The sequence below is a fragment of the Rhipicephalus microplus genome, chromosome 4 (genome assembly GCF_043290135.1).
Source record: "Rhipicephalus microplus isolate Deutch F79 chromosome 4, USDA_Rmic, whole genome shotgun sequence".
NCBI lineage: Eukaryota > Metazoa > Arthropoda > Arachnida > Ixodida > Ixodidae > Rhipicephalus > Rhipicephalus microplus.
Window position 1 is genome coordinate 72,913,177 of NC_134703.1, and position 12,224 is coordinate 72,925,400.

General features: G+C 48.7%; 1 protein-coding gene across 1 annotated transcript in view; it reads right to left on the reverse strand.

The window, feature by feature from the left end:
* Positions 1-2,338: 2,338 nt before the first annotated feature.
* Positions 2,339-12,224, reverse strand: part of LOC142813933 (uncharacterized) — a 39,362-nt gene continuing 29,476 nt past the window's right edge. Inside the window, exons 5-6 of the mRNA XM_075891884.1 lie at positions 9,082-9,210; positions 2,339-2,581 (exon numbers count right to left, since the gene is read on the reverse strand). Coding sequence (XP_075747999.1) covers positions 2,430-2,581; positions 9,082-9,210 — 281 coding nt within the window. The 3' untranslated portion in view covers positions 2,339-2,429. The remainder of the gene's footprint in view (positions 2,582-9,081; positions 9,211-12,224) is intronic.

The following is a 12,224-nucleotide window of genomic DNA, read 5'->3' on the forward strand; positions in this document are numbered from 1 at the left end:
TCCCGGAAACCTTCTACAGTAAATCTAAATCGCTTCAACAAAGCAGTTTTCACCTTTGCATAGTTGGCTGCATCGGTCGGCGTCAGCCTACCGTACACACTGAGCGCTTCACCACTCAAGCAAGTACTCAAAGCAGTTGCCCATTGATGTTCCGGCCAATTCTGGCTCTTCGCAATCGTCTCAAATCGGTGAAGGTACGCGTCAAGGTCGTCCTTCCTTTCATCAAACGCTACGAGCAGCTTGCTTGAGTTCAAGCGGAAGCCGTGATCTTCCCGTTCGCTGCATTCAACTCTAGCTTGGACGGGAGTTTCGCTTCGCTGTTGCAAACGGAGCCGCTCGAGTTCCATCTCGTGCTGCCGCTGCCGTTCCCTTTCAGCCATCTCCGCTTCTCTTTCTTATTTCGCCCTCTCAGCTGCCAGTCTTTCTCTCTCCATCTCCAACTTCAATTGTTGCTCTCTTTCTTCCTTCAGCTGTCGCTCCTTCGCTTCTCTTTCTTCTCTCGCCCTTTCGGCTGCCAACTTCTCTCTCTCCAACTCAGCTGCTTTTCCTTCCTTGGCTCTCTGAGCTGCCAACCTCTCTCTTTCCACCGCCTCTTTCTCCTTCTGGCTTACCCACTTCCGTAGTTCGGCGCCAGAAAGACCCATCTTCTCACCAAGAGCTACTAACTTTTCGAGATCCATTTTGTCTCGCAACTCGCAAACAAAACCTTGCCGCGTGTAAAAGGTATCTGCCTAAATCACTCTATCGGAACACTCCCCTGCACTCGTTAACGAGAACACTGAACAACACACAAAATCGTTCCGATAGCACTATCCATAACTCGAGGCTCTTTCTCACTACTTTGGACACACTGTGCACCAAAAGGTCCTGTGTCGCGGACGCCAGATTAATTGTCACACCGGTCCCGTTTATTAGGGAGGCAATCGCCGGGCTAATTCCAAGGGTCGAAGTATCGGCCCCCCGAACCGCACCACGAAAGCGTGGACAATTTAGAAGTGGTCCTTTTCGGCGCGCCAGCGGACGCCGGCTGTGGTCCAAAGAACAAGTCAGAGCCGAGAGTTGATAAACAAAAAAAATTATATTCTCATTAACGGCAGATCAAAAACAATACACACGTATGCACACTCCACAATAGTTACATACAATACGTCACCAATCAAACAACGTGCTACACAGTACAATCAGCCACACTCAAAACAACGGACATAGACAACGAACGATACGCTCTACAATGCAGTCGCATGCATTGAACAACCAAGACACTTAAAGACTAAAGAGATAGAAACCTATCCAGTCCAAAGTTCTTGGAACAAGAGTCTGGATGATACTCTTCCGAGAATCACTCACTCGAAGTCCAGCGTTGTTGTCGTTCCGCGCCCTCGAAGTTTCTCTTCCAGGAAACCTCGCGCCTTCATTTGGCCACTCTCCAAGCTTCAAACTTCTTCGCCCGAACACGTCGGCTTCACACCCGCAGCTGTCGCTACGCGTCTTCGCTCGATAGCGGTAAGCACACTCTCTTGCCTGTAGCTCGGGCCTTCACCCCTCAGGTGGAAATCCTCTTCATCTTCTGCTTCGTCCCTACGGACAAATCTTCGCCGACTACATGGCGGGATCCCTTCGCACTCTGGCGCAACTTCCGTCTTCTCCTTGATCTCTCATCTCGGCTGCTAGGTTAAATACCTTGCGCGCGACATTCCAGACGGTTCTCGTCATTTCGTCGGCGCAATACGCAGCGAAGGCTGGGAAGAGGGCAAGAGGGTTGGCACGCCCTCCGCGGCCGATGACTCAACTCGGTATGACCACGCCCCTTTCGTTCTGGAACTTTCGCGGGCTATCTCGGCCGCCGATGTGGGGCGAGGAGGTTCGTCGGCGAAGCCACGCTTCCGAGGGGAGAGCGCGCGCCCCGGGGGGGGGGGGCCTTAAGATGTTTGTTTTCTTTTTTTTCTTTTGACCTCGCGGCGCGGCGGCGCGCCCATTTTTAGCGCTCGTTCTGTGACATCATAGGAGAGGTTTTCGCCCTGCAGTGGGCGTAGTCAGGCTGAATGATGATGATGGAGTCTCCTTACTGTATTCACATTAATGAATTATTTTGGTTTATTGTGACTGTTTTAGAAAAATGCCGACGAAATATGAACTTTTGACAGCTTTAAACACCAATACTATAGATGTCATGACAAATGAAAAAAAATCTTATCATCGATTCATAAGTCCGCTGTCGTTTAACTAGATCGATATAGTCGCTCAACTACATAGACAGCTGAAGTACACACACAGTGCAGCATTTTCGCACTGGGCGTGAGTCTTGTAACACATTTATTAGTGAGACAATAGCATGATCTACTGTTCTGTTTCTTTTAATCACAAGCTTTAAGACAAGTGTAAATTTTTCCAACTTTTTGAAGAGCTTTAGTACAATGTTTTTGGGTCTTCTATAGGCATGATTGCCGAGAAACGTGTACACCTTGTCCACATAAAATATAGAACATGTACAAACAGCACGATAGTGGAGCCTCCATGTCAAATTCGGGAATCCACAACAAGCAGTATCGTCGAGAGTGAGGCATTGAGGAATCGGAGTGTCCTGCAAGATGAAAACGTTCACTTGAAAGTAAATTTTGTAAAATTGACTACAAATTTTTGCATTAAAATTGTTTCTCCATTGAATAAAACGTACTATTAATGTCATAACCACAGCCTTGAAGGCCAAGGTTAATTGCTAAAATATGTGTGTCCCTAATTAGGCAGGCATAACACGCATGTAAGCTTGTTACGCAGCCATAAGTTTATTACGCAGCCACAAAACATATTATCTATTGTACTAAGGACTTGTACAAATAGCACTGCAGTGATCTACTGAGCCGCAAATACTTGGAAACACAAAGTTCAGTACCGCTTCTCAAATTAATGTAGGAACTGTACGTGACACTGTGTTAACATTTCTGTGAAATAGCTTGCATGACATTGACATATATGGGATTTTGAATTGAGAATGCCGCTCTCGGAACATACGGAGATGGTAGACGCGGTCGGGTGGACTGAAACATTGTGTGAATTTATTCCAATACTTTTACATGGGTGATATCACCAGCTGAATCAAATACGTCACTAGTGACACACAAAAAACAGCCCTTATGCAAAACACTTTTCACGTATAGGAATAAACACAAGGTAATGCCAAGAAGGCGTCGCCGATGCTCGACTCACCACGAGGGGCCCACGGGAGATGACCCGCTGTTCGTGCGCTACGTGTCCGCCGCGGCAGACGTGCATCCAGATCCCCGGCCCAACGTCAATTAGAGTCCCCGATTTTTTCTGTGTGGCCTAATAGCCTTGTGGCTATTAGGCCACACAAAATAGGCGTTACCGCGTCAACCATTTCTGATGGCCACTGCGCAGTCCGATGATGAACATGATCCGGCTAGATCCCGTGAGAGCAGCCCGCCCTCTCTCGCTCGGTATAGTTGTTGAACCTAAATGCGGCCTATCAGCGAGGCACCAGAATGTCACATGGCACAAACATATTTATAGAGAGTGATAACACCCCCACAAGTGTGAGTAAAGTATACGGCAAGCCATCAGCGTCTCGGAGAAGATGAAGTTGTGCCGCAGCTGCTCCACGTGTTCGAGCCAGCTCGAGAGAAGAAGACGCCAGCCAGAACAACAGCGTCTGTGGACGTATATGCCACAGCGGCGAAAATTAAAAAATGTAGAAAACCAAACGCCGAACGTCTTCCTACAAGTGGTGGCCCGGACGTCGAGCGGCAACGCGCACGTACTCATCCTTTTGTCAGCGCACCGAGCACCACGGCCAACTCTGCTTCTTCAGCCCCGTTCATTTCGGCTCACCATAGACACCACACCCAACAGTGACGCCACGCTGAATCCCACGGTACCTGACCCTGTGGTCGCTACTCTCAGGCTCCCGGAGTTTTGGCAGGTGGAATCTGAACTCTGGTTTCTGAGTGTCGAGCCACTCTTCCGACGACACCGTGTAACGTCGCAAAGAGCGAGGTACGATTACGTCATCAGCGCTTTACCACCTGCTGTCATCGCCATTGTAAGAGGAATTCTGCGTTCTCCACTTCCTGACAATCCCTACGACACCCTTAAAGACGAGCTAATACGCCGGACAACTGAGTCGGAACAGCGTAGGCTGCAGCAGCTACTCACTTCGGAAGAACTCGTTGACTGAACGCCTACGGAGCTCCTGCGTCGCATGCGGCACCTGATTGGGGACCACTCTGCTGCATTGAACGCATCCATCCTACGCGAACTCTTCTTACAGCGACTGCCACAGCAGGTGCGGATGATTTTGAGCGTATCGTCTACAGAAACCCTCCACTCACTAGCGTGGATGGCCGACAAGATTATGCATATCGATGCTCCGTCCATATCTTCGATCGAGAGACCACGTGAATCTATCCTCTCTGCACCGGGCCGCGACGACCAAGTGGACCATCTTTTTCAAGCTAACGAGGAGCTCAACCACAAGGTGGATCAGTTGGCCACTGAACTGAGCGCGCTCAAGGTAGACCATCGCCGCAACACGGCACGACAACGGCACCAAATCCGTGAAAAATCGCCAAGCCCGCCTCTCAGCGTCTGATGGCACCATCACCGATACGGAGCTCGAGTTCGTCAGTGCAAACAGCCATGCCAGTTTGCGAGAAACGCACGGGCTACGCACTGACAGCGGTCAGTGTTTCAGGCCCGACATACAGCCGCCTTTTTCACGTCACGGACCGCGTCACCAAAGTCCGCTACCTCATCGACACAGGAGCCGAAGTGTGTGTTGTTCCTCCTACGTTGGAGGACCACCGATGACGCCAGGCCTCGCCGCCTGTCCCCGCGGTCAATGGTTCGACCATACGGACCTACAGACAGAGGTATGTTACGCTTGACATCGGCCTGAGACGCACGTTTCGGGGGATTTTTTAATCGCCGACGTGCGTGTACCCATCATCGGCGCGGATTTTCTTTGGCATTTTGAGCTTGTGGAAGACCTACGACATAGCCGTCTCATGGATTCTGAGACTTTCTTCACAGTTCAGGGCGTGACATCAAATTTGCCACCCTTGCGTCTCGTGCAAGCTCATGCCAAAGTCTCCCCGCCGTGGTCTACGCTTCTGCAAGAATTTTCAGACATCTTTCGCGCTCCTTCTCTTTAAGACCCGATACGCCACAATGACACTCATCACATAGTGACAGTAGGAGCTCCAGTGTTTGCACGTGCTCGTCATCTGGCTCCTGACCACTACAAGATTGCACGCCAAGAATTCGAGCACATGCTTGAACTCGGATACGTCCGCTCCTCTTCCGGTGCCTGGTCTTCAGCGCTATACATGGTTACCAAGCACTCAGATGACTGGAGACCATGCGGTTACTACCGCGCCCTCAACAAAGTGACGGTACCAGACCAATATTCAATACCTCTCATCCAGGACTTCACGGCATTGCTGCATGGTTCCACCGTATTCAGCAAAATCTACATAGTAAAGGCATACAACCAAATACGTCGAGCCTTCCGACGTACCGAAGACTGCCATAATAACACCTTTTGGCATGTTTGAATACGCGCGTATGCCCTTTGGTCTACGAAACACCGCACAAACTTTCAACGCTTCGTGGACCAGGTAGTTCGTGATTTGACCTTCTGCTTCGCGTACATCGATGACATCGTGATCTTCTGCAGTGATGCTGAAAAGAAGGAACTTCACCTGCATCAGGTTTTCACATGACTCAACAAATATGGACTTGTCGTCAACGGACGAAAGAGCGATTTCGGCGTTTCCTCACTGGACTTTCTTGGCCATCCCGTGAATTTGCGTGGGATCTCCCCACCGGCCGCGCGTGTTGAAGCTATATTGCAGTTTCCACGACCAACAAGTACGAAGAAACTACGTGAATACCTCGGGCTTGCCAACTATTATGGGTGGTTTGTTCCTCATTTCGCTGCCATCTTGCAACTACTCCACGCACTTCTATCTGGTCTAACGAAGGACACACGATGCAGATGCAGAGACAGCTTTCAGTTTCATCAAGAAAGTTCTGGCTAACGCAACGCTCCTCGCGCATACAAAGAGCGACGCCATCACGTCACTCACAGTGCACGCCTGAGACGTCGCCATAGGAGCAGTCTTGCAGCAGTTGGTCGACGGAGTTCGGCAGCCGGTCGCTTTCTTCTCACGGAAGCTCTCACAGAACGAGCGTTATAGCAAATTCGGTCGCGAACTGCTTGCGGCCTATTTGGCTGTCAAGCACTTTCTGCACTTTCTAGAAGGTCGGCAGTTCCATATCCTCACCAACCACAAGCCGCTTGCCTACACGTCCGAGTTCACGAGTGATATCCGGCACATCAGTGGCAAAGACAACCCCGTTGCTGACGCGCTTTCCCGAATAGAAATCAACGCAATTATGGATGAGTGCCCATCAGTTGATTTTGCAGCCATGTGTACTGCACAACAGGATGACAGCGAGCTTCAGGTGTTGCGACTCCAAGAGAACATCCTCAAGTTCGAAGATGACTAACTTCCAGGATGCAAGATTTTCCTCGTTTCCGACATCTTTACCGGTTGTCCTCGCTCTTACGTTCCAGCACCATTTCACTGCAGAGTCTTCGAAGCCTTGCATTCCTTGACGCACCCCAGTACACATGCGACTCAGCGCCTCATCACAGGGCGATATCTATGGCATCAAATGAACATCGACGTCCACCACTGGACGCGTGCTTGGCTCAAGTCCCAAAGTCCAGTGCAACATGGTCCGCACACTGGGTACCTTCACACCTTCTGACTCGCGATTCAGTCACGCGCATCTGGACCTCGTAAGCCCTTTGCCCCCATCGCAAAACAGCCGGTATATCCTCACCTGCGTAGACAGGTTCACGCGGTGGCCTGAATCACTACCCCTCACCGACATCACGGCAGAGTCAGTCGCCCGCGGACTCATCACCGTGTGGATAAGCCGCTACGAAGTTCCTAAGACCATCACAACGGATCTAGGCCGTCAATTAGACCCCGCGCTCTTCCGCACTTTGTCCCGAATGCTTGTTGTCAACCACATCAAGACGATGGCCTACAACCCGATGTCGAATGGCATGGTTGAGCGATTTCACCGCCAGCTCAAAGCTTCGCTCATGGCTTCCCAATCATTCATACTCTGAACGGAGTGACTACCACTTTTCCTCCTCGCCCTGCGCAGCACGATATGTACGAAATGTACGGACGCGTCCAGCTCCTCATCTGAGCTCTTATTTGGCACTACCTTAAGGCTTCCTGGACAGTCTTTCGACACGTCACCGGTATCACCATTGGATGTAGGTGATTACGCCAGTCGCCTCAGGAATTCCATCCCCAACTCGAAAGTTATCATCACGGACTCCCGGAAAGCATGTGCTCATTACTTGACAGGAGAGATATCCCCCCCTAGCCAGCCAAATTCTAAAACGGGCTCTCGCTGATCAAGCCCCGAAACGCATCGTATGGGCTCCTGGCCATCAGGGCTTACGAGGTAATAAGGCCGCTGACGCGGCCGCCCGAGCGCTTACCCACTGGGCTCCTCACCTTGGCTCTTATGACTCGGAGGCCAATACACCGCTGCTGCGGTTCAAAGAAATTCTGACATATTATCGCGACACTCACCGCCTTTACCCGGCTCCTGCAAAGGGGCTGAGTAAGGCGGAAGAGCGAACTCTAAGGCGCCGGCAGACAGGTACTCTACTCTGTCCTGCAATCCTAAAACATTTCGATCCGAACACAGATGGGCGGTGCCCACACTGTGGGGAGACGTGTGATATCTTCCACATGGTATGGGCATGTCCGAAAAATCCCCACCTACCCCCTTCCCCTACCCCTTCCCGAGAGGCATGGGAGACTGCCCTCCTCAACTGCTCATCACTAGAGTCTAAACGGGCTCTGGTGAGACGGGCGCGAGTAAGGGCCTCGTCATACGGTGTCCCGGACTAAGGACGCCAACCATGTAGCGGGGTCATGCTTTGGCCCCGTACCTCTCTCTTTTATAATAAATGTTTTTCATCGTCATCATCAGGAATTCCATGAGAGATATGTCCTCTATTTCTGCACGTCAACACTCACGCTCAAGTTTCATCAGTCGTGTGCTTCGCGACTGCACCCACGTCTTCGCAGGACATAACGAAATCAGACCACTACTGCAACTTCCTTACGACAGACCCTTTAAGTTCGTCAAGCGTTGCCCGAAGCATTTCATTCTGTTGCTTAATGGACGCGAAGACAGTGCCTCCATTGACCGTATAAAGTTGCCTTTCCTCGACACTGACGTCGTCCTCGAACACTATACAAGCCATCCGCGAAAACCAGACGAACACGCTTCGCAATAGCAGAACCTACAACCTGCTCAGGGTTCGCTCCTTCGCGCACGGGCTACCTCGCTAGGGGGGGGGGGGCTATGCAAGCCATCAGCGTTTCGGAGAAGATGAAGTTGTGCCGCAGCTGCTCCACGTGTTCGAGCCAGCACGAAAGAAGGCGCCAGTAAGAACAACAGCATCTGTGGACGTTCATGCCAGGGCAGCAATAAATAAAAAAAATGTTGGTAACCGAACGCCACACGTCTTCCTACAAGTACTAAGAAATCTGTAAAGAGGGACGATTGTTCAAAGGAATAATTTCTCTGTTGAATTCAACTAGGAAACCAACAGTCCAGTCTCCTTTTTCATGTCCCGTTAGTTTGCGCCCCCACTATTTTATTATGAATATTTACCAACTAGCCCGCCTGTCAGCCCTTCTTCAAGAACAACAAAACAGACACTCATAGAAGGAGCTGTGTTCACGTTGCCAAATGTTCGCAAAACGTGCCTGCTTTCGGTAGAATTGGGTGGACGGAGCGTTGTCTGAACTTGCGGTTGTGGGTCATCGCTAGTATTTGAAGGGCCTTCTGTATCCCTGCCTGGTGTGACACTATAGACAGTGTTGAAGAAACTAAGGTGCTGTTAATTCACAGTGACGTTGAAACGTGGGCGACCGAGGGAAGGCATGGGGATAAACGAAGGAACGTACAAAATAAATGTTGAAATCTAATGGTTCATTGAATACAAATCATTCTTACCTGACTTGCGTGTCTCGAGGAGAAGGCACCTATTGTCAGCAAAAAGTACAGGGAACTTGTATTGTCCGATGCACAGATCACTGTCCTGCACTTCCTTTACATTGCTCATAATAAATGTTGCAATCTCTGCTGGAAAGATGTCAACCGTTAAACGTACTTCAATTATCAATCGAGAATACTGCATGAGATGCGTCATAAACGTACTTGCGTTAACTTGTAAGCTCAGTATGTTTCACAGCAACAGGTCTGCAGGCTTGCGTATGTGGCCTCAGAAAATACCTTGCTTGATTACAGTATGACAGTAGAAATATCATATGGAAGAAAGTTAAATTTGTTAGTTTGCAAGGAATCTAGAGATAGGCGCCAATAAATGAATAACAGAGTAGCCACGTGAAACCATGTAAGCATGGGTTTTTTGTTATCAACATTTTGATTCGGGAGAACATGCAGTGAGAATGGGCATAATTCAACAGGCAGCTAGGCAGCGACCTCTCGCGCAATTATTAGACCCCTAAGTATTATCCTTCGTAGATAGCTAAGAATACAATTTAGAAAGCTAAGAAACAAGAGCGTAGTACTGTAGTGACAAATACGGGCACTGCTGGAGCAACGATGAAGACGACGTTTGTTGTGGCTGAGGCTCATGCTGCTTCTGCTGAAACGACTGGCTGCTGTCTCATTGCTATCCGTTACATTAAACGGTTGCCTTATCTGGATGTCTAAAAGTATTCTTAAATTTGGTGAGGTGCGGGGTAACGATGCCCGTTCCCGGCCGAAGCCGCCACTCATGCCGAAGAATGTTGGCAGCTCACACGCTTGCTTACCACGCACGATCAGGCTCGCCAGACGCACACTCATGACCAACGCTCATCCTCTTCGTCATACGCCCCTGGAACAATTGTGTAACTCTGTGTGCCATAGTCTGCCCCCAGCCTTCCGTCAAAGTTCATACCCTAGTATGATAGTCCGTAGCGGATCCTGCGCCAGACATCGCTAGTCAACTACATTGTTGAGCCCAACCACGCCGTGGGCGCGAAACTGTGCACGTCGGCCATTCAAAACATCACTACGACCCACCAGTCCTGCCTGTATCATTGGTTGCCAGCATGGCTCTTTTTCGACCGGGGAGTCATTGTAGTGACAAATACAGGCACTGCTGGAGCAACAACGAAGACAATTTTTTGTTCTGGCTGAGGCTCGCGCTGCTTCTGCTGAAACGACTGGCTGCTTTCGCGTCGCTGTCTGGCACATTAAATGGTTGCCTTACCTGGGGGTCTAAAAGTATTTTTGCAGTGCCTTCATGTAAAGCACTGAAGATAATACTGAGGTATAGACAAACCATTTCAACGCAATGGCGTCTTTCACACCTCAATTTGACCCCAATTCACCACTGAAAACATCACGATACCACTAAAAAGCTTTACTGAACTCCCTCATTGTTTGTCCAGAGGCAGCAACCATGGAACAGAACAATAATGAAAATGGTAGCAGGAAAAGTGATGCATAAACTTTCAGCTGTTTATACTCGCCAAACACATAATAAATTTAAAGAAATCATTGATGATAGCCAATGACTATGTTCCAACTTATTGCGCACCACCACCACTCATTCACGAGACCGGGCATGGTTCTGTGGCAGAATACTTGGTTGCCACGTAGAACGATAGGGTTGGATTCCTGCTGATTTTCGCATTCGTCAGGTGCTTGTCGCTGATGTCAGTTTGTTTTTTAACGCTCGCATATTGAAAACCGATGTCTGTGACAGCAATTTAAGGTTCACATAAACTTGCAATCACCTTTGGCACATACCAGCCTATCTGTTGCAGATACCCGCCCATGGGTATGTGCCACTATCTGGTGGAAAGTGTTTGACGTCGTACGTGACGGGATTGCGACATTATTCATGTCATATGACTAGCGAGTCATATTCGTCAAATCATCTTACCCTTCCATACTAATTTTGATTTAACCCAAGGTCGCGGGATCGAATTCCGGCTGTGGCGGCTGCATTTTCGATGGAGGCGGAAATGTTGTAGGCCAGTGTGCTCAGATTTGGGTGCACGTTAAAGAACACCAGGAGGTCCAAAATTTCCGGAGCCCTCAACTATGACGTCTCTCGCAATCATATTGTGGTTTTGGGACGTTAAACCTCCCATATCAATCAAACAATTCGATTTACTTCAAGTGTAGGTGGTGATCACGTGTGCACCCAGACGTAGGCGGCTAGACAGATAGATAGATAGATAGATAGATAGATAGATAGATAGATGGATAGATGGTTGGATAGATGGATGGATAGATAGATGGATAGATGAATGGATGGATAGATGGATAGATCGATGGATGGATAGATAGATAGATAGATAGATAGATAGATAGATAGATAGATAGATAGATAGATGGATAGATGGATAGATAGATGGATAGATATATGGATAGATGGATAGATGGATAGATGGTTAGATGGATAGATAGATGGATGGATGGATGGATGGATGGATGGATGGATAGATAGATAGGTAGATAGATAGATAGATAGATAGATGGATAGATAGATGGATAGATGGATAGATAGATAGATGGATAGATGGATAGATGGATAGATAGATAGATAGATAGATAGATAGATAGATAGATAGATAGATAGATAGATAGATAGATAGATAGATAGATAGATAGATAGATAGATAGATACCAAAAGGGCTTGCGGCACGCAAAGAAATGCTCCGCGTTTTAAAGCTCACATTGGCAGCATTGACTCGATGAATGCAAAAAATAAATGTTAGGGTCTCAGCAAAAATAAAACACCAGAATTCTGCGTGGCTGTCAAGCAATCAAGTATTGTACCACAGAGGCACACCAGGTTTAGGAAATAGTTTTGAAATAGACTTTAATGTTCATGAAACGCCGATTCTGGCTGGAGCAGCAAAAGGGATAGTTGGGCTGGTTGGCTTGTTTTCATATTAAAACAGTGCAGAGACGAGTCATGAAGGAGGACTGAACAACAAGAGCGCTGGCTGAAAATTGATTTCGATTCAGTTGTCAGCCAGTTGTCGTGTTGTTCACTCATCCCTTGTCATTCATCTCTGCGCTTTTCCAGTATGAACCAATATGATCTCGTTGGAGTGCTAGCTATGCAACTT